The following is a 21,371-nucleotide window of genomic DNA, read 5'->3' as shown; positions in this document are numbered from 1 at the left end:
CGAACGTTTTTTGGAAGCCGAACGTTCATTTCAGCTGTTGGCATTGTTTCCAGGGTCTTGGTTTTCCAACATTTTGGAAGTCAAACGAACTTCTAGAATGGATTGAGTTCGAGAACCAAGGTACCACTGTAATAATAATGATTGCGCATGCAGTCTGCCTTTCTCCCCATTCCCAGTTAACCTCAATCTACATAGCCATCCTCCAAAATGTCACCATGGTCCTCCAACTGTGACATCACCAGGGGCAGCCCCTAGGTCTCAGGTTTGGGCCCTCAAATCTCAGGATCTGGGATGCTCCTGACCAGGCAACTCCAACTAAGGATGCTTGTGAGGGAGAAGGGGCTTAACGCTTTCAGCACCTGCTGATTCTTCTCTGCAAATTATCATCACCACCAGCTTATTTGTATGCTGCTTTCCTACTATACTGTGCTTGAAATGTCTCACAATATATTAAATGAACAGCTATTAACAATTCCTAATCTCAGTAATAACAATTATTATCATTGGGTGGGAGTCCAGTGGACACACTGGACTTTGATTTCACCAGGTCTACTTTGAGTGTGACTTCGTTGGATAATTGATTTAATGCCAATTAAGTAAATACTGTGAGTTGGGGGGGGGAATCCATAAATAAATAACACCGACTAGGATCTGGGAGACCAGGGTTCAAATCCCCATTCAGCCATGAAGCTTGCTAGGTGACCTTGGCTCAGTCTCTAAGTCCCAACCTAACCAAAGTCACAGGGCTGTTGTGAGGATAACATGGAGAGAGGGAAGAACCAAGTACACCACACTTTGATCTCCTTGGAAGAAAGGTGGGATAGAAATGCAATAATTAAATAAATAGAAGAAGAAGTATGCAAGGCCAAAAAGCTCTCTACTCCACAAGGCCTTCCACAAAGGTACACTACAGGTAACTCTGCAGACGCTGGGTGGCAACTACAACTCTCGCTTGCCTCCCCATCCCCCAATGTACCTCTTTTAGCCCATTTTCCCTCATAATTAGGCTTATTTCTTGTTCCTGGGAGGAAAAAGACAGGTTACAAATCATCTCAAGGAAAGGACCCTTGCAGGCGAGAATCAACAGGTGAAGGAAGACTAAGCGCCCCCAACCAATTCAAGTTGTTTGGGCTTTTAAATACCAGCAGCAAAACCTTGAATTTGGCTCAACAGCTAGTAGGTAGGCTATTGTAAATATAGATTTGTGAATTGGGAGCCAGGGAGCACTGTCAAAGCCCAAAAGCAGAGCTCTTTGCCCCTTCTTATAGTAGTGCAGAAATTGGATCATACGAAGATGTAAAATCCTGGGTCAGAACACTGATCCATCCAGCAGGGTATTGTCAACACCAGGTATCTTCAAATGCCTTTTGACCCAGGATCCGCGTTTATCCCAAACTGCATTTGGGACACATTTCTTAATCTTTTAACATGGTGGCCATGTTCCTGTTGTGATCCACTAGTGGAAGCTGACCCACCAGCTGAAGACCAATGGTTTACACTGATGGAGAGAAGCTCTCCAGAGTCCCAAGTAAGTATCTTTTCCATCACTTGAGGTTCCTTTAACTAGAGCTTGTCAGGGACTAAACAGGAATCTCCTTTATGTTGCTCCAACACTGAGCTATGGCTCTTCCACAAGGCTTTGGATTCCGATGGTGCTATTTTGTTTGTGTAAATACAGAGTAACTAACATTCCCAGCTATAAAGGTTAGAAACTTTGGCATCTATGCAGAAAAGTGTAAGAGATTTAGGTGCATTTTTACCTTCACAAACTCACACCCCCTGAGTTTGGGGATAGGCCTGCTGGGGAAGAACCGTGGAAGAAAAGCAGTGGGTGGAGAAAGGGTTAGGCACCTTCTCCCCTGTTCTATTTCTTTACTACAAATCAGTCCCTCCCCCAAGCTGTTTTGCTCTAATGCAGGAACAGGGAACCAATGGCCCTCCAGATGTTGTTGGACTCCCAATTCTGATCAGACATGGCTTATGGTCAGGGGTGGGGAGCCCAACAACATCTAGAAAGATGGAATCACTTAGCCACCCAAGTGCAGAGGCAACATTAATCAGGAGCAACAGATTAAGAGAAGGCCACAGGATCATTAGCTCCATATGCTGACTCAAGTGAATTCATTCCGCCCTTCTTGGTCTGGTTTGATCATTACATCTGACTGCTGTTGACTCTTAGTTAAAAAATGAACCAGGGGATTCTCCTAAACCAGAGTTAACAAAGGCCACTTATCAAGAACTCCAGTGCAAAAAAAAAGAACCGGGGAAATTTGCATGCCAACCTGTGTCCCACTCTGAAATCTGGCTATCAGTCTATCTGCATCAGACACATTTAGAAATGTACTTAATTCTTAATTATTGCTAATATTACCGTATTTTTCGTCCCATAGGACGCACCTAGTTTTTTGGGGGGGGGAATAAAGGGGGGGGGGGAATTTCCTTTATTTCCCCCCCAAAACCAGGTCGGGGAAACCGAACCAGGTCGAGGAACAGCGGGATGGCGGCGCTGCGCCTCCCTGCTGTCCCCCGAGCTTGTGGGGCTGGCCGATGTCTGCGCGGCGTGAGGGGCGCTCTGCTTTAGGGCGCCCTTCGCGCCGGGTGGCAGGCTGCTATCCGCAGCGTGGGGAGCCCTGCGGGGAACTCCCGCAGGGCTGCCTAGGCTGCGGATGTCTTCCTGAAGCCTGGAGAGCAAGAGGGGTCGGTGCGCACCAACCCCTCTCACTCTCCAAGCTTCAGCGAAAGCCTGCATTCACCCCATGGGACGCACCCAGATTTCCCCTTCATTTTTGGAGGGGGAAAAGTGTGTCCTATAGGGCGAAAAATACGGTATTTACCTATTTCATAGAACCAAGAGTGCGTGTGGTGCTCTACAGAGTTTTGCAAACAAAGTAAGAGGCTGGGGCTATGGCTCAGTTGTGGAACATGCATTGTGAATGCAGATAGTCAGAGAATTTGAAGGGGCCTTGTACATCATCTGGTTCAATTCCTTGCCTGATGCTGGAAACCCAAAGCCAGAGCATTCCCAGAAAATGACTGTCCGGTCAGTTAAGGGACAGAGTTGGAAGACACCCTGAAGGTCCTCTAGTCCAAACCCTTGCAATGCAGGAATCTCAGCTAAAGCATCCATTACAAATGGCCATCTAACCTATGTTTAAAAACCTCCAAAGAAGGAGAGCCCACCACCTCTGATGGGAGTCCGTTCCACTGTTGAACAGCTCCTACAAGTTCTTCCTGATGTTTCGTTGGAATCATATTTCTTGTAACTTGAAGCCATTGGTTCTGGTCCTAGCCTCCAGAGCAGGAGAAAACAAGGTAGCTCCATCCTCCATGTGACAGTCCTTTAGTGACTTGAAGATGGCTAGCATATCTCCTCTTTTCCAGGCTAAATATACCCAATTCCTTCAACCGTTCTTCATAAGGCTTGGTTTCCAGACTCTTGGTCATCTACATCACCCTCCTCTGTGCATGTTCCAGCTTATCAATTTCCTTCTTAAATTGTGGTGCCCAGAACTAGACACAGGCCACTAATCCCTTTTTGCAATTGGTCCAGAGTGGAGAGTACAAGGGCAAATACAGTGGTACCTCGAGTTACAAATGCTTCAGGTTACAAACTCGGCTAACCTGGAAAAGTTACCTCAAGTTGAGAACTTTGCCCCAGGATGAGAACGGAAATCGTGTGCCGGCAGCGCAGCGGCAGCAAGAGGCCCCATTAGCGAAAGCACACCTCTCGTTAAGAACAGTTTCAGGTTAAGAACGGGCCTCCGGAACGAGTTAAGTTCATAACTAGAGGCAGCACTGTAGCTTAACCTGGCATTATTTATTTATAAAATGCATATCCTGCCCTTCCGGACCAGCTGCTGGCGCTGGCATCACTGTGCACCTGCCAGGGCCAACACTCCAACAGGGGACCCACTGTCAGTCTCGGGACTCCCCTCGCTCAGCTGCTTCTCCTGTTGCCCATTAATGCCTGTTCACCTACTCTCTCCAGGCCCCCTCACTGACAGTTTCTTACCCAACTTGCATGACCACCCTTCAGTGGCCAATGGGCATTCCCAGGACAGTCTACATGAAGAGCAAAAAAACCCCAACTGCAATATTTATAGAGTAATAAAGCAAAAGAATGGCATAGCTTTAAATTTAAAAAAAACAACCCCTCTAATCAATAAAAGCTCACGGCAGCTTGAGATAATTAAAAGGTTTAAAAGTTAACGACGTTTTAAAAATAGAAAGGGTGAAATAATAGCCCAGTAGGCACCAGTGTAAGGCAACTTTCTCTGCAGCCAGGGATGAATGAGATCAAATACAGATACACATGCTTAAGCTTGGTTACAGTTGGAATTAAGTCAAAGGCCTCGTAGTGGCTTTTAAGGAGGGATCTGAAAGAGGAGAGGTAGCATCATGAACTCTGGCTGCTGACAGCAGCTGTCCGGAGGTTTCAGAAAGGAATCTTCCCCAGTCCTACCTGGATATGCCAGGAACTGAACCTGTGACTTTGTGCACGCAATGTATGTACTGTTGTTACATATTTATTTTTACCCCACCTTTATCCCTGACAGGGACTCAAAGTGGCTTACAGATAAAAATAAGGGCAGCTAAAAACATGGTGGAAGAAACAATAATTTAAAACTATTAAACATTGATAGAAATAAAAACTCACCCGCACACCCCAATTTTAAATGATCACTGAAAATTCAGGTGTGGAATATTCCTGGAGGACAAATCCTCACAGGTTCCCCTATAGAGGTTAACCTGCTATAGAAGCAGTGTTTGAAATTAGCCAGGCGCCAGGCGCATTTTTGCTCCCGACTTTCAACCACTTGCGACCAAGTGAAGATGCCTGTGTCAGGTGTGCGTGCAGGAGCCAGGCCCTGTGACCAATAGGACTTTGCAGGACTGGGGCCTTCCTAAGTTTGTTCTGAAGAGGCAAGGTGCGGCCTCACAGGTAAGGCCGATTGGTAACTCACAGCGCCTGGTGGCAAGAGCTGGGAAGGGATATAAGGTCAGCATTTCCCTTCGGCTCTTTGCCACAGCAACACGCTTCCTGCCTTGCTGAATTTGGCTTCTTGCTTCCTGATCCTTGAACCTCGGCTTCTTGACTCCCTGCTTCTTGATCCTCAGACCCCTGACTTTGTGACTCCTTGCTTTCTGACCCTCGGACCCTTGGCTTCTTGACTCCTGGCTCTCTGACCCTCAGACTCTTGGCTTCCTGGCTTCTGGACCCCCATTCCTGCTCCCACCCCGCCATCTTGCCCCCGGTCCTGACGTCCCCTGCCGGGACTTCGATTGCCCGTGAACCAGACCATGACACACTGGCTAGTAAACAGAGGAGGCGAGAGTAATATTGGATTCAGGGGTCCTGCTTCTGGGCCTCCCATAAGCATCTCGTTGGCCACTGTAAGGATACCTGATGAGATGGGCCATTGGCCTGATCCAGCAAGCTCTTCTTATGTTCTTACCTTCCATACCCAGTTTCTGAGATTTCAACAAGAACCTCATGTTTTCATCCCTATCTTTGCTGTCGTAAGAAGGGGAGTGTTTTTCCACCGCCCTTGCCGCCCCAATAGTTTCTTGAAAATGCAGAACTGCACGGATCCAAAGATTATGAGTCAAAACATCTTTTCAAAGTTTTGCTAGTGACTGAATAAATGACTACGCCGGCTGATTCTCACTTTCCTGGTCCTACCCAAGTCACGCATAAAAAGTTGGCATCACAGCAAGATGGAAGAATCACCAACGCAGCACACACAAGAGTTAGAATTCGGGCTGACAACAGTAAGCAGCTTAAACCTTTATTCTAAAAATACCCGCCCCGGTATTCTTAGACCGGCATGCTTTTTTACACAGATTCCACACACACATCCCCGCCCGCCCTGTTGCTCTCATCATAAACTATTCACATTTGTTCAGAGTGCCAATTGATGACCGCAATGGTCAGGAACAGAGATGGGAACCTGCAGGCTTTTAGTTGTTGCTAGACTACAACTCCCATGAACACTGACCAATGTGGCTGATGGAGGTTGGAGTCCAAAGATGTCTGGAGGACCACAGGGTCTCCATCCCTGGTCTGGAGGAACCAGCATGGGCATGAGGCATGTGTAGAAATAGGAATGAGTTTTTTGGGGGGGCGGTTTTTAAAGGCATTTCACCACTCCTAGAACACAGGTTTCAATTAATAAGCAACAGCAGGATACATAAATAGTGTGAAAATGGTTTCAACAGCAAATCAAAAGCAATTGCCAGGCTAGCCGCTGAGAATCAATCTGTACAAGAATTAATTTATTTAATCACTAGCTAAACTTTCGCCTCTGCTGTTTAGATTTCTAACCAGAGGCTGAATATATTCTGTGTTTCCATGATGGCATTGCAAACACGTTCCGAGATACCGATCTGAGACTCCAGCGTCTAAGCATTCAGAAACAGGCCTCCTAAGAGTCTTCATGGCTTTAGAATGTTTCTTAGCTGGTATAAAAAAAGCAAGTTTCTGTACGTCATAACTGAAGGGGAAAAACACTGTGTCTCGGCAAAAGCTGAGAAAGCACAAGGGAGAAGAGTGAAAATGTCAGTGCTGTTTTGGCAATTGTGTGTACATGTGAGTGTTGTGGGCACGCACAGATACACATGCGTTTGGGTGTCTGTTCAGCCCTTTTTCCTTCTTCCATTTGCCATTGTTCCCTGAAACCACCCTTCAAAACATGTAGTCTCAACCTTCAATCACTTCCCTCTTTCCAACAGTCGCTGGCAAATGAAATGTACTTTGAAAATTAGCCAGGATCTTGGAAGCAGAACAAATTAATGGAAATCAAGCAAACACAAAAAGTTATATAATTTGCCTAATTTATTCTGACCATGATTCTGGTTTTCCTTGGGTCAGAATCTCTACTGGGGAGGGAAGCAGAAGAATACCTAGCCTCCTAGCTGAATCACAGATCCAACGTAAAGCCTGAAGGTTAAGAGCAAACAGCTGTTCCTGCAGCACACTACACAGAACGTGAAAGTGACTCAGAGTGCAATCCTATACCGGCAAGTCCACTGGCCATACAATTTGCTAGAAGCCCTGCTACACAAGCAGAACCCCCTATATAACCGCTGTGAAATGTATGCCAGCAGAAGATGCCCAGGGACATTGGCAGAACAATCAAAGCAGGGCAATGGTAGTGGACAGCAGAGGAAAAGAGTGCACAACTTGTGTTGTGTATCCTATCCTTTGATCCATAGCTATGTTCCCAACAATGGAGAAACTCTACACCAGCCCGAAAATTGGCACAATGATTTCCCCCCCCCCCCCTTTGACTTCAAAATGAGGGGGGTGGGATCGGGGGGCGGGGTGGAAAAGCTGCCTCCATTAAGCACCCAAAATCAACACACCACCACCAGGACCATAAACCACAAACAAGGAGACCATAAATCTTGATGGTGGAATGTGCGGCATGGGGCTATATATCTCCAGCAAATGTTGTCGAAGGATACTATAGAGCAGGCATGTGCAACCTGTTGATGGCGACCCAGAGGTGGATCATGATCGAAGCTCAACTGTGAGTAGATCTCAGTATTTTGGAAGTTGGACGTGCCTGCTATAGAGGAACTCAAATCAGCAGTTCTGGGCACCACAATTTAAGAAGGAAATTACTCTTTATGTGTCCATGTCAGCTTTGCTCTCGCACTTGTTGTTGCTGCCTTGTTTTGTGCCCCTCTTGCACTGAGATAAACTGTTTTGTTCATAGAGGGATTCAAACCAGAGACCTCCTGAGGGTGCTTGTGACTGGTGTGAGGGACAGGGCCACAGGCCTCCCTTGGCTGTGCCTCTGTCTTAGTTCTTGCACACCTTGCGCATTGTGGGCATGGGAAGGGGACACTGCAAGCCCTCATAATGACCTGTATTGCTTGGTTGCGTGTAGCGTGTTGGCATTGTCACCAGTGCAGTCCCTGACTGAAGGCCTGTGGCTGTGTTTCCAGAGGCACCGCCTCTGTCGTTTTCACACCGCCTCTATCCTTTCTGGTGTTGTGCTTTCCTCTTTCCTGCCCAGGCTGAGCACAAACTGGAAACGGCATCTGTTCTGTTGGCGTGGCAGCAACGTACCCTGGCATAATGTGCGCACAGGATTGCTCTGCCCAGATAGTTGGACAGGCGTAATGACCTAGTTCAGACATCACAGCCAAATCCTCAGTGTTTCACACTTGGTATTGAACAGAGGGAGAGAGGGATATTGTTTAATTAAATAGCAAGGAGGTGGCTGGGGCAGTTTCAACAAGAGGAGGAGCAAGACTTGCAGATGGACAAAGGAGAAGCACACAGTAGATTTTGGTGGCAGCCAGTTTTCGCTAGTTACCCGTATTTTTCGCTCTATAACACGTACCCAACCATAACATGCACATAGTTTTTAGAGGAGGAAAATCCGTAGGCATGCCACCCGTAGGCATTCCCTCCATAACACGCACAGACATTTCCCCTTACTTTTTAGGAGGAAAAAGTGAGTGTTATGGTGCAAAAAATACGGTACTTTACACATCCTGAAGACTGATTTCCGTGTGCTCGGTTTAGACCCCAATCTACATTAAGACTCATCAGATGGCCTCTTTAGCTTTGTTATAATGGAAGAAGGATGAATGGAAATTCCTATTTGCAGACATCACCGCCCCTGACACTCTCTCTCTCTCTCTTTATACAGTTAAATTCAGTTCAGCATTTTACAAAGCAAGTCAGGAAATTCTAGTTGTTCCTTACACTCTGTTGCATCATCATAATTGCTCTTTGCCACTAACAGGAGTTAAACACGACAGTTCCTTAGACTAAGGAGCCATCAAGTTTTTCTGACGTGAGATTGAGGGTAATGTGTAGTTCCATTCCCCCAAATAAGTCCCGCCGCCCAAGAACATTTCATGTGCCTCCCTCCAGTTTAAAAGTCTCATGTAGTTTCTTCTCCTATCCTTATTTAATTACATGGCCTATCATTCTCTCAGGTCTTTCCATTATCTTTTTGAATGAAAACTATCAATGTTTCTTATTTAGCCTTCTTTTGTCTAAGCCAGAGATTCCATAACTTTTCCTCCCACAGACCACTGGAAAATTGCATAGGGTCTTGGTGGCTCACTTAATGATTTTTCTGCTTCTTGTAGCAATTGCAGTGCACTGGGCTAGATGCTGTATCATTTTTAATTGTATTTTTATTGCTTCTTTTATTGCTTATATGTTGTATTTCGTTGTATTACAATCTGAATCCATTTTAATTCAAACGGCAACACAATACATACAATAAAAATATAATACATTCCAAGAAACAAAAGCAGCAGTAAAAATACAATTAAAGATCAATATGAGTATTTAATGCAAAGGGTGTATTGTCCCTCAACCACAAATCCACAGACACGTTCTGGACTACCTAAGTGAAGCTGGGGACCACTGTTGGAGAACATTTAGCATAGGTGCAGGGGTCCCCAATCTAGATTTCCTTTCTAGATTTTTTATCTGGGAACATCCCCCTTGTTCCCAGATCAGCACAACCCAATGTTACAGAAATGGACACTTGGGTCTCCATAGCACTGCACAGAATAGATGCCTTAGCAATATCACACTCTCTGCAGATACACAGAGATGAAAGAGATCCCGTGGCAGAACATTATGTACCTAAAGCAGGAGTAGCCAAAACAGTGCCCTGCAGATGCAGCTGGACTCCAACTCCCATCAGCCCCAGCCAGCACGGCCAATAGTCAGGGATGGTGGGAGTTACAGTGGTACCTTGGTTCTCGAATTTAATCCATTCTGGGAGTCTGTTCGACTCCCAACACATTTCGAAAACCAAGGCGCAGCTTCCTGAAAATCTGCATCCACAAAAGCTAAAGAAACATAAAAACAGATATTAGTGTGCAAGGTTTGGTTAAGGTTACACACACATACAAACTCCAAACATATGGTCAGCTGTGAGATTCAACAACTTTCTTCCAACCTTTGAAATAGCAAATTGTCCCAACAAAGTTGCTACCTCTGACTCAAACCTGGCTTATGTTTTACAAAACAACAAGGAAAGCAGACAAGTTCCCTTCTGTTCCAGCTTTTCCTACTTCTGTTATAGATTCCAAGACTTCAGCCTGGTCTACGCATGCAGCAGTATGAGGTGATATAATACTTAAGGGATAGAGAATGCTCTAACTGCAGGTAGGAGTTGCATTTTTTCATGCTCCTCTATGTGAAAAATAAACGAATTCCTGCAGATTAATTAAAAACATAGGACCCTAACACACTGAGGGAAGTAGTGTAGTCTGGTATGCTTCCTGTTGCGCAGGGAGTAATTGAAGACTGTTGTTGTTTGTGCAGGGGTACACGACAAAAATGTGCTCTCCCACCTGTAGTCTAAAGTGGTACAGTCCATTCTACTACCTCATTCCCACCTCATTTTGCTGCATGTGTAGACCACAGCTAGAAATCTCCCAAGGCAGGAGATTACATAACTTCCCTAGGCAACTCATTTCTTTGCTGAGCTACTCAGCAGGCTACGATTACGGCACAGGTACCAGTGTTACCCTGATGTGTTCCAGAACAAGCACGTAAATTGCACAAGTCAACCAGGCACATATCTTTGAACACCTATTTCCCTAGATGCACGCGCACAGATGTTTAAATCTGTTTACACACTTCTTTGTGGTGAGCACACTGGAGTTTCTCAATATGCAGCACTGCCCCAAGAACCAATAAATTGTTTTAACTCCAACAATATGCTAGGCATAGAAGGATTGTTAGCAGATGTCCATCCAGCTTTTTAAAAATAAAAGCTGCAAGAAATAATTTAGCTGCAACAGCCTCATTCAGACACAAGGCTCTCCACACCGTGACATCTTTCTGGGTTTGCAAATAAAGGCACAAAAAACCTCCATTCCTTCAGAAAGACTCTGTTTTTGCCTTTTTCCTTCAGGAACCCCTGTGCACAGTAACGTAAGGGTCATTATCCAAACCCCATCCCAACGCCCAAAGGAGCATTTGACCCTACCTGAAACCGAGACACCAATCCATCACTACTAGAAAGCATTTGTGCCATACTTGCAGAATAAATAGTTCTGGATGCTTCAAATGACTGAGCCACGTATTACACAGAAAGGAGGAAGGAGGTATCTCGAAACCACAAACACACACAAATGAGGACCACTCCTTCCCACTGGCTAGGGACAAGAACTTGGCAATGCACATGTTATCATTGGAAGGCTCAGGAGCACATCCCACATGGAAACCTAGACATTTCTCCCCACACCATAGATGTGTATGCAAGTTACTTGTGCTCCAAGCAGGAGAAGCTTGAGCGTGTGGCCCTGGTTGCATCTATATATGGGAGAGGTCATCACCAGCCTCCCATGGCAGGTACTGCATTTTACAGTCAAGAGCTGGCAGGGAAGAGAAGGGAGAAGAAAGACTCCAGGAGCACACAGGGAAATGAATTATGCCCCATATTTTTATTGTATCAACCTGTTCTCACACTGGACTTTTACTGGGTAATCAACAATGAGATAAGGCTCAAGACCTATGAGTGTATGTCCTTTTACAACTCTGGGGAAATAGTTCGAATTCCTATGAGACCAGCTTCACATTTTGAGAAGTCTGAGGCACCTGGATGAAATGCCACATCACCCTCTAAGTTGTGCCAGTTCCTGAGGCCCAAGATTGGAGAACAATCCTGAATCTAATGGGCTGCAACTGAAACTCCAGATGTGGTATTGCAATATAGCCTTTTGCACTGAAGTTGCGATGGGGAGATCCACCCCACCCCAGAATCCATTCACTTAGGAGACTAGCCCAGTTAATGCCCCAGCAAGCAGAAACACTCTTCATAACATTTGCAGACCAAAGACTATGGAAAAGAAGAAAGCAGTTCCTGGAATTAATATTCAGGTGTTGCTCTAATGGTGCTGAGCAATTTCAGAGGTCAGGACTTCCTTTTACATTCATGCGAGCCGCACAACATATAAAATAGGAACAAGCCAGGATTAACTGTGATGCTAAGTACTGCACAGAACAGGGCTCAGCTCAACTGTGATTTAATAACCCCAGATTTCCTAGTGTGAAATGCATTTCCATCTTTCCCACTTCAGCTGGATTTATTTACAAATGCACTTCAGCTCAGAAATGGGGCTGTTCCCTTGCTCTGAGACAGCTGGAACGTTTTTTGGAGTAGGACAGGCTCTCACTCCATTCCAGCAAATACAATCCATGTGCAGAAACATGCATGTTGGCTAACCCTAGTATGCCAGCAGATGACAGAATATGACTTATGGGCAAGAGATAAGTGAGAGAAAAGGTTCAGCGCAGGACCCCAATGTGTTCACTATGCATCAAGGTGCACTGCTGCTGCTAAAAGATGACAGGCTGGAAGCCCCTAGTTGCTTCTTTTGCTATTTCTATTTTATGGGAATACAGAAGGAAAACAGACTAGACTCTCCCCAGCCTACAAATCAATCCCAAACAGAGGAACATACTGCAAACTTTAGCTACAAAGAGATGGCCAAATAACTTGGTCAGAATCAACAAAAGAATCTATTTTACCACTTAATATCAAAATGGGCCCCGCCAATCCCAAACTGTTGATCAGGTTCTGAAATTCAAGCCTTCGCTATTTTGCATTCTGCAAAGGCTGATCCAGATTATTTAACAGAATAATAAAGCTGAGCCTGAACAAATGGAGATGCCCTCTGCACATGCTATGGAGCACTCTTATTATTTAATGTGCTCCGGGATGAGCAGTAACTTTGAAAAACAATTCTGGGTCTTGTCAAGCTACAGTTCAAGGGGTTAACTGCTTTAAAAATAAGTGCTGGACCTCAAGTGCTGGAAACCTGGCATCCTAATTTTCTCGTGTAGGGGAGAAACTGACTGTGGTTCTTCCGTGATGAGAGGAACACTCTTCCCATGATCAGAGGCACTCTACTTTGCCATGGTTGGACCCTAGTGTTTACAAACCAATTTAGAACTGAACCCTGGTTCAAATTAAGTACTCGCCACAAACCTAAAATTAATTTCACCTGGAAAATCCATAGCCAGGGGGTACAAACATATTGAGAAGTCCTAAGTGATAGCATCACATTTTTAAGAATGAACGTTCCTTATTTTAGGCTCAAGTGCTGGACAAATATTACATTATCTCTCGATGGGGGTAATTCTAGGACTCTGGGATTTGTCCAGCTCTTTTCTCAGCCACACGTGGACCACATTCTATACAAAACCAAGCCCCATTGCTGAGGCTCAGATGTTCAGGGACACTCCCCCCCCCAATGCACTAAACATATCAGCCACTTCATTATGTCCCATTGTCCCAAGTTCCAGACCAAACCTCAAACACACTTGACTAACTGTACTTTAAAAATCACCACCCTTAAAGCCCATCTCACAGACACTACATGGTACTCACCTGCCACAGGTATGGCGTGGATCTGTGCCTGTGACAGGAGTTCCAGCGATGGCTCGTGTCCAGAAACTCCATCTGAAGAAAAACACGATTCAGTTTCGTAAATTGTCTGCAACATCTCTGGCAGTCCCCACACCGAGGATACAAGAAGCATGCCAAGGAGTGATTGCAAACACTGCCGTTATTCCACTGCAGCTTCCCTTTACGACAATCCGTTGTTGCACAACCAAAGGCTTCGGGGTGTCTCTTTTTAGGCTATATTGCCATCTCAAACCATCCAACATCCCCTCCCCTCTCAAGCCAGCCGCGAAGAACACACACACATCTGTCCTCCTTGTGGAAGCGTCGTCTTCTTCTTGGGGAAAAAAAGCTAAATTGTTTTGCAGCAACAGCGGCAGTGGTGAGGAAAACCCCCAAGAATAAATCAAAGCCACCAGGGAAGGAAAACAAAATAGTTGCAGATGAAAATCTCCTTGCAGGGGAAAGAAGTGGAAGGGATAGAACTATTTTCTCAACTCCAGAAGGAAAGGGTAGGAGAGTCGGAAGATGCAGAGGGAGGCAGAGGCGAAAAAGATGCAAGGGGGGGGGGGAGATAAAAAGGTTTACATCTCAGGTGTGGCTCAATTCACCAGGGAAGGAGGGGTTGAAGCAACATCTCCTCAGGCATGAAAAAGAAAAACCCAAAACACCAGGACAATGAATCTAGTCTCTAGCAGAGGAGAGATCTAACAAAAAAAGGAGAGCCCACGGCTCTTTGGCACTCTCACAAAAGGCCCCTTTTCGTGAGGCGCAAGGCTCCCTTCTTGCGATTGTTTCTCATCCCTGCCACCAAGCGAGATGGCTTCTGCCGGGGGTGACCTGAAATAGAACGTAGGGGAGGAGCCAACTATAAATAAACCCAGCCAAGCTCTCTGGGAGCTGGGATGGTTCAGGCAAGAGGAGCTGCCTGCCTATCAGAAGCTGCATTTCAACCACAGGGGTCAGTGGAAGAGATTCCCCGGGGAGGAAAGGCTGTGCCAGCTGCCAAGCCAAGAGAAGGGGAAGCAAGGCAAGAACAAAAGGGGGTGGGATGGCCGCTTCTGTGTTGTGGATGCCACAGTTTACCTACAGATGGAGCCTGGCCGGTTCATTAAAGCCCAGGGATTTCAAACGTGTATTCCTTGGGAGGGGGGCGTGATTTAAAAAGGAATGCTAAGGGCATCAACTGTTAAGAGATATTAACGATGTGTGTATGCTTCAATACAAAACAAAACAAAGCAAAACATCACACTGACTAAAATGTTATGTCCAAATAAGTCATGTGTACAGTTATGGACAACTTATGTACAGTGGTACCTCGGGTTACAGACGCTTCAGGTTACAGACTCCGCTAAGCCAGAAATAGTACCTCGGGTTAAGAACTTTGCTTCAGGATGAGAACAGAAATCATGCGGTGGCAGCGGGAGGCCCCATTAGCTAAAGTGGTACCTCAGGTTAAGAACAGTTTCAGGTTAAGAACAGCCCTCCAGGTTAGGAACAGCCCTCCAGAACGAATTAAATTCTTAACCCAAGTTACCACTGTATATCGGCATCTGCACTGAAGCTGCAACTTCCTGGCCACTGGAAATTCGCAAACTCCAAAATCTCTGGTTCCTGAAATTTCACAAAGCATTGCACTGCTTATATTCAACAGTTAGGAGCCTGATTATAAAAGCAAACAAAAAAACCACAGAGAAAGAGACAGACAGACAGAAGGTAAGACTATCAAGTGAGGTATAAATTGTTGTCAATGGAATTAATAAGCATGCCTTTTTATTACATGGAGTATCTTGAATGAGTTAACTGATGCTGTACTGGCCCATCCTTGTCCCTCCCAGTAAATAACAAACAGTAGACTGGTGTGCTGCATCATAACCAGTGTGGTGTCCAAAGGGCATTCTGATTTTCAAGAGGTTTTCGAAACCCTTGGTATCCCTTTCACCAGCTCTTATTAACACAAGCCCTATGCATGTGCATGTCTTACAGTATGGGTAGGCAAACTAAGGCCCAGGGGCCAGATCTTGCCCAATTGCCTTCTAAATCTGGTCCAGGAAACAGCATGTTTTTTACATGAGTAGAATGCGTCATTTTATTTAAAATGCATCTCTGGGTTATTTGTGGGTCCTGCCTGGTGTTTTTACATGAGTAGAATGTGTGCTTTTATTTAAAATGCATCTCTGGGTTATTTGTGGGGCATAGGAATTCGTTCTCTCCCCCCCCCCCAAAAAAAATATAGTCCGCCACCCCACCCCCCACAAGGTCTGAGGGACAGTGGACCGTCCCCCTGCTGAAAAAGTTTGCTGACCCCTGCCTTACGGTGCAATCTTACACATTTAACTCAGAACGTAAGTCCCCATTACGTTCAGTGGCGCTTATTCCCAGGCATGCATGCACTCCATACCATACATGGTAAGCTCGGGGGTGGGAGTGGGGGAATAACTTAGTTGCAGGGCATATACTTTGCGTGGAGAAGTTTTCAGGTTCAACCCTGGCATATCCAGGCAGAGTTTGAAAAGAGCCTTGCCAGCAACCCTGGAGAGCCATGGCCAGTCAATGCATGTGGACAACATGAGCTGTGTTTGCATGTCACAGCTTACTGCACTCCTCTGATATCAGCAAGCCAAGATCCCTGACTTAGCATTATACCCATACTGTGGCTTGTTTTGCTTGAGACAAAAACACAGAAACCCCAAAACAACAAAAATGGTATCGAAAATTATTTAAAAGCAGACAAAACAAGACTGCATGCAAAACAAACATATATTGTTTCTTATGCTCTTGCGGAGTATTCTCCTTTGTTTTGGTTGCTTTTACTCCAAACACATTATGATGTGAAGATTAAGGTTTGTTCTTGGCTCACCCATCATGGTTTGTTTGGAGAAAAACAAACCATGATCGCGGGTGAGTGGCAAACTAGGTGAGTGGCAAACTAGGTGCTCCATGCTCATGGTAAACCATGGTTCACTGCAATGTGTTGACTAGGTTATGGAGTCAATCTTCTGACAAAGTACCTTAGTATGTTACAGGCACCATCTTCAAAGAGGCAGTCCTTATTGTGTGAGAATCACAGAACCGCAGGGGTGGAAGGGAAGGATTCTAGAACCCACAGTTTTCCTATGTGCATGTACTGTACTTGTATTTTTTAAACAAAACAAAACAGTGACCTCCTAGTCAACACTTTTTCTTTTGCTTGCCATGCTCAGTTTCCTTCTCCATCTTGGTGATCATGTAGATCATTAACCTGCCAATCACATTGCATTTCTGAGGTGCTTGGAGCACCCCAGCCTCCAAGTGTAGGACAACTGCAGAAATGATCTTCTGAGTCCTTCCCCACGTCACACCCCTTTTTAAAGAAACACCAACATATCTGACTTCTGACCCATAAGAGATTCAGCAATGCCTGCTCAGTTTCTTCCAAACCATTAAATCCCTCAAGCCTCAACAGTTGCCTCAGTGGCTATTCACTATTAACATTTACTGTGGCAGCAGGAGGCATGCCCCCTTAATGTTAACTGTGAGGGATAAGGAAACACAAATATACTCGAAGCTGTTCGTGTATGTTTACCTTTAATTTTTAAAGCGTTTTCAAGTCTTTAGCCCTCTTAGTTGTGAAGATATAATTAAAAGTAGGCAGGCAGTGTCACAAACTAATACAAATTAATAACTTCAGATACCATACATAGCTATACAGTTATCCTCCTCCTCTTTAGGACCCTTCATCACAAAACCTCAGGCTGCAGGCCTACCGAAATCCTTTGCTATCAACAGCAAGATCTTAGATGACTCTGTACTGAAGTCAGAGCAGGAGGATTGTCCAGAGGGAGGAGGTTAGCAATCTTACTTGCGCAATATCCTTATTGCATAAGATAGGGGGTTGTTAAATCATGCTCGCAACCCTGAGAGATAGATCACTGCTAATCCTGTTTTCACAGACAGGAAACAAAAGATGGAGAAAGGCCTCGCAATTAATTCGGGGCAGTGGAGGAGTCAAAATCCAACGCTCTTTCAGTTCCCAGGTGTATATATATATCTCTCTCTGCATCCAACCCAGCCAAGATAACAAGATGCACATGGAAAAACAGAATGTCGGTCCATGGCATCGCCAGGTGGAGTTGAGAAAGGCTTGTGGCTGAATCACTGAAAAGCCACGGCCCACTCAGATATAAGGGGACTGGTCCTATAAACTCAAGCTTGCTCTTCATATTCCCCACATGCTATAGCAATAGGTCACAGACTGCGTATCACTGCAGCCATTTGGATATTTCGAGGCAGGTCAAGAGCAAGGCCTGTATTTACCAGCATGTTAATTTAAAACCTAGGCTTTTAAAATAGCCCTGCGTTATTTATAGCTCTCTGAGACCACTCTACCCCCTCCCTCTACCCCCTCCCTCATGTGCTTTTGGACTTTATTTTGGACTTGACGTCAAATAAGCTATTTATATAGGCATGATGGGATGAGAGAAGACAGGAGCCCTTTCGTCCCCACACCCCTCTTTGCATGCTTGGCCTTTGGTTCACGTCAAGGGAGAGGGTCACTATACAAGGAAAGGCGATATTCCACATGGCTGCCCTCCTCACCTTGAGGCCTTGATTTTTACCTCAGGAGGGGCAGTCAACACACCACGGGTCTTCCTGTCTTAAACCACCCCTGCCTAGCCAGAAAGCAGATGGACAAACATACAATTTTTTGCTTTGCTACCATGTAATTGTGCAAAAGGAAAATGATGTTTGAAAAGGCAGCTACCAAGGCTGCAAATGTGATATCCCCGCCCCCAAGCCCTGAAAAACTTTGAAATGACCTTTCAGGAGAATATATTTTCATGCGGCAAATGTTCTGTTGTTGCCGGATCCAGATATCATCCCCCACAGAGGAAGGCTTTTGTTATGAGGGAATAACACCTCCTCAACAGTACGCCCGCAATATTTTGTCTATGTAACTCAAGGATGAGACATTTTTCCTTCAAGCCAATACATCTGTTACATTTGCAGTGTGCTGTTTCAGGAGTGTAGATAAAATATATTGCTATCAAACAGCAAAACATGTTTTTGTAAAGTTTTATGTTTAGAGAAGTTTTTAGAAGCGTAAGCATTTCTTCTCTTTCTTTTTTTCAAAGGAGAGACACACAAAAATATATCTACCACAGGCAAAACTCCTGTCCATCACATGGGGACATGATAACGGTGATTCTAACATAGGACTTACTCAATAACAACTCCCCGCCCCCCCAAAAAAGAAACCTCAAAAGATTTACTCCAACAAGGAAAAATGATTGCAGCGGATGGAAAAGTAAATGCAACAGACATTTCAGATCCAGAGGTTTGTGGTTAGGAGCTCCTTTTCCGCTGTAAACTATAGAACAGTGTGGCTTTTACGTTCTTTGGAGAACAAGGAAATTTTGCCTACTTAATTTTTCTGAACAGCTGCAAGGTATTTGGTGACATACAGTTGTTTATCCATTTTGCCAAACTCTAGTGGTGGCAAGCCTGTAACATTACCTAGCATTGATTAAAACCCAAAGCTGAGCCTGGCTATCTAAGATGAAATCTAGAACTGATTAATACCCAAAGATGAACCTTGCCTAAATCATCTAACCCTTAATCACCTTAATGCAGGGGTCGGCAACCTTTTTCAGCAGGGGGCCGGTCCACCGTCTCTCAGACCATGTGGGGGGGGGGCCGGACTATATTTTTGGGGGGAGAAATGAACGAATTGCTATGCCCCACAAATAACCCAGAGATGCATTTTAAATAAAAGCACACATTCTACTCATGTAAAAACACGCTGATTCCTGAGCCGTTCGTGGGCCGGATTGAGAAGGCAATTAGGCCGCATCCGGCCCATGGGCCTTAGGTTGCCTACCCTTGCCTTAATGTGTCACCTGTTCCACAGAATTTTACAGCCTGATCCTAGGATCCACCAAGGTAATGTAAAAGGTAATGGACCCCTGGACGGTTAAGTTCAGTCAAAGGTGACTATGGGGTTGCATCGCTCATCTCACTTTCAGGCTGAGGGAGCTGACATTTGTCCACAGACAGCTTTCCGGGTCATGTGGTCAGCATGCCTAAACTGCTTCTGGTGCAATGGAACACCGTGACGGAAACCAGAGCGCACGGAAATGCCGTTTACCTTCCCGCCACAGCAGTACCTATTTATCTACTTGCACTTTGATGTGCTTTTGAAGTGCTAGGTTGGCAGGAGCTGGGACAGAGCAACGGGAGTTCACCCCATCGCGGGGATTCGAACCACCGACCTTCCAATCAGCAAGCCCAAGAGGCTCAGTGGTTTAGACCACAGCGCCACCCACATCCCGATCCAGCAAGACAGTCACATGGATACCAGTGAGGTCAGCATCCTACACTATGTAAGAATGCACGAAGAGGCCAATTGGATCGGGGCCAAGGCCTACCTTGTCCAGCATCCTGCTTCCCCCCAAAGGCCCGCAAAACACCTCTAGGAAGCCGACAAACAATGTATGGTGACCCTTTTATGATGCTACTCCCCAACAGCTGATATTTAGTGGTATACTCCCGGGACCACACAGGTTCCATTTAACTATCATGACAAATAGCTACTGACTGGATGATCTATCACCTGTGAATTTGTCTAATCCTCTTTTTAAGCTACATTAGCTAGTAGCCACAATCAGTGCTGGTGAGACCCCAGCCACCCACTTCTTAACTTTGCCCAGAGACATTCTACGCATTTATGCAAATCTAAGTCCTGTGCCTATACCCAGATTTCTCAAAAGCACCTAGCAACACCCCTGATGCACTACATAAAAATAGATTTTCTCCTGAATCTACTGCCCAGCAGTTTCACTGACTACACTTAAGACTGCAACCTACATCCATTTAACTTGTGCACATTCAGCTTTATGAGCATGGCAAAATAAATAAAATTAAAAGGGGGCAGAAAGGGGATGGGCATCCAGGGAAAGAGTCTTTTGCAATCCCACCCGCCATTGCACCCAACGTGTTTTGACTATACGCAGTTTTGGCTTTAGGCACGATCCCTGGAATGTACTGCCTGCGTAAGATGTGGGCTTACTGTAACCACGAATTCTAGCACTATGAGAAAGGGAGAAATGTTTAATCTATGCCAAGTGTAATTTTATACAATGACCTAGTTTGCACATCACATTAAACCATAATTATTAGTGGCAATAATTATGGTTTAATGGACTATGCTGAATCAGAAAAGTTAACAGTTAAAATAAGAGAACTTCACAATGATTGCTTTATGGAAGAATGGAAGCCCTTTTTGGACTATTTAAAGAAATGTTATGATGAATTCGCGAGCAGGATTTAAACTATGAGCGACAGAAGATATTAGAGATTATTGTACCATTGTTATGATATAAGAGAGGGAAGATAGCAAGGGGGAGGGGGGGAAAACATGGAAAATGGGATAGGAAGTCAACAAAACCAAACAAAAATCTATTATTTATTGGAATGTTTATGTGAAATTTCTGGAAATTTAATAAAATATATCTAAAACATAAACCATAATTGTTAGTGGACACCACAACTGAAGTTGCAGGTGCTTTGCCCCTTCCCCACTCCTGCTGCCCCGGACAAACAAGTAATGGTCTAACTTGTCATGTCTTCCAGGCCCACAAATCATGAGCTTAAGATCAGAAAACATGGCAAGCCAGATTATGGTTTGTTTCCTAGCAGGAGCAGGGAAGGAGCAGAACACACACAATTTCAGGGGTATTTTTAACTATGGTTTAATGCGATGTGCGAAGCAGGCCAGTGACTCAACTATACCTCGGTGCAAAGCAACAACTCGCATAGCCCATAGCAACATCACACAACAACACTAATCACAAGATTGTAAGTGAAGAACTCTCTTAGCAAATGCAAACACAAAGCACCTGTCAACTGGCAGCAACATTACTCAGCCTATTTTTCTCCCCAGAAATTTGACCAAAAGAGTTTGGAAACAGAAGGAACAGTAGTCCTTAGCCC

General features: G+C 45.0%; 1 protein-coding gene across 5 annotated transcripts in view; it reads right to left on the bottom strand.

Annotated features, from left to right (window-relative positions):
* HDAC5 (histone deacetylase 5) overlaps positions 1 to 21,371 on the bottom strand; it is a 119,884-nt gene that overhangs the window by 77,244 nt on the left and 21,269 nt on the right. For 2 of the 5 annotated variants that reach the window (XM_080979270.1, XM_080979269.1), the window contains one exon: positions 13,386 to 13,457. In XM_080979270.1, coding sequence (XP_080835396.1) covers positions 13,386 to 13,457 — 72 coding nt within the window. Of the gene's footprint in view, positions 1 to 13,385; positions 14,213 to 21,371 lie in introns of those variants that run through there. The other 3 variants (XM_080979267.1, XM_080979268.1, XM_080979271.1) reach the window with 2 other exon arrangements.

This window comes from Podarcis pityusensis (assembly GCF_964106645.2).
Source record: "Podarcis pityusensis genome assembly, chromosome: 13".
Lineage (NCBI taxonomy): Eukaryota > Metazoa > Chordata > Lepidosauria > Squamata > Lacertidae > Podarcis > Podarcis pityusensis.
This window is presented reverse-complemented; position numbering and strand designations above follow the sequence as displayed.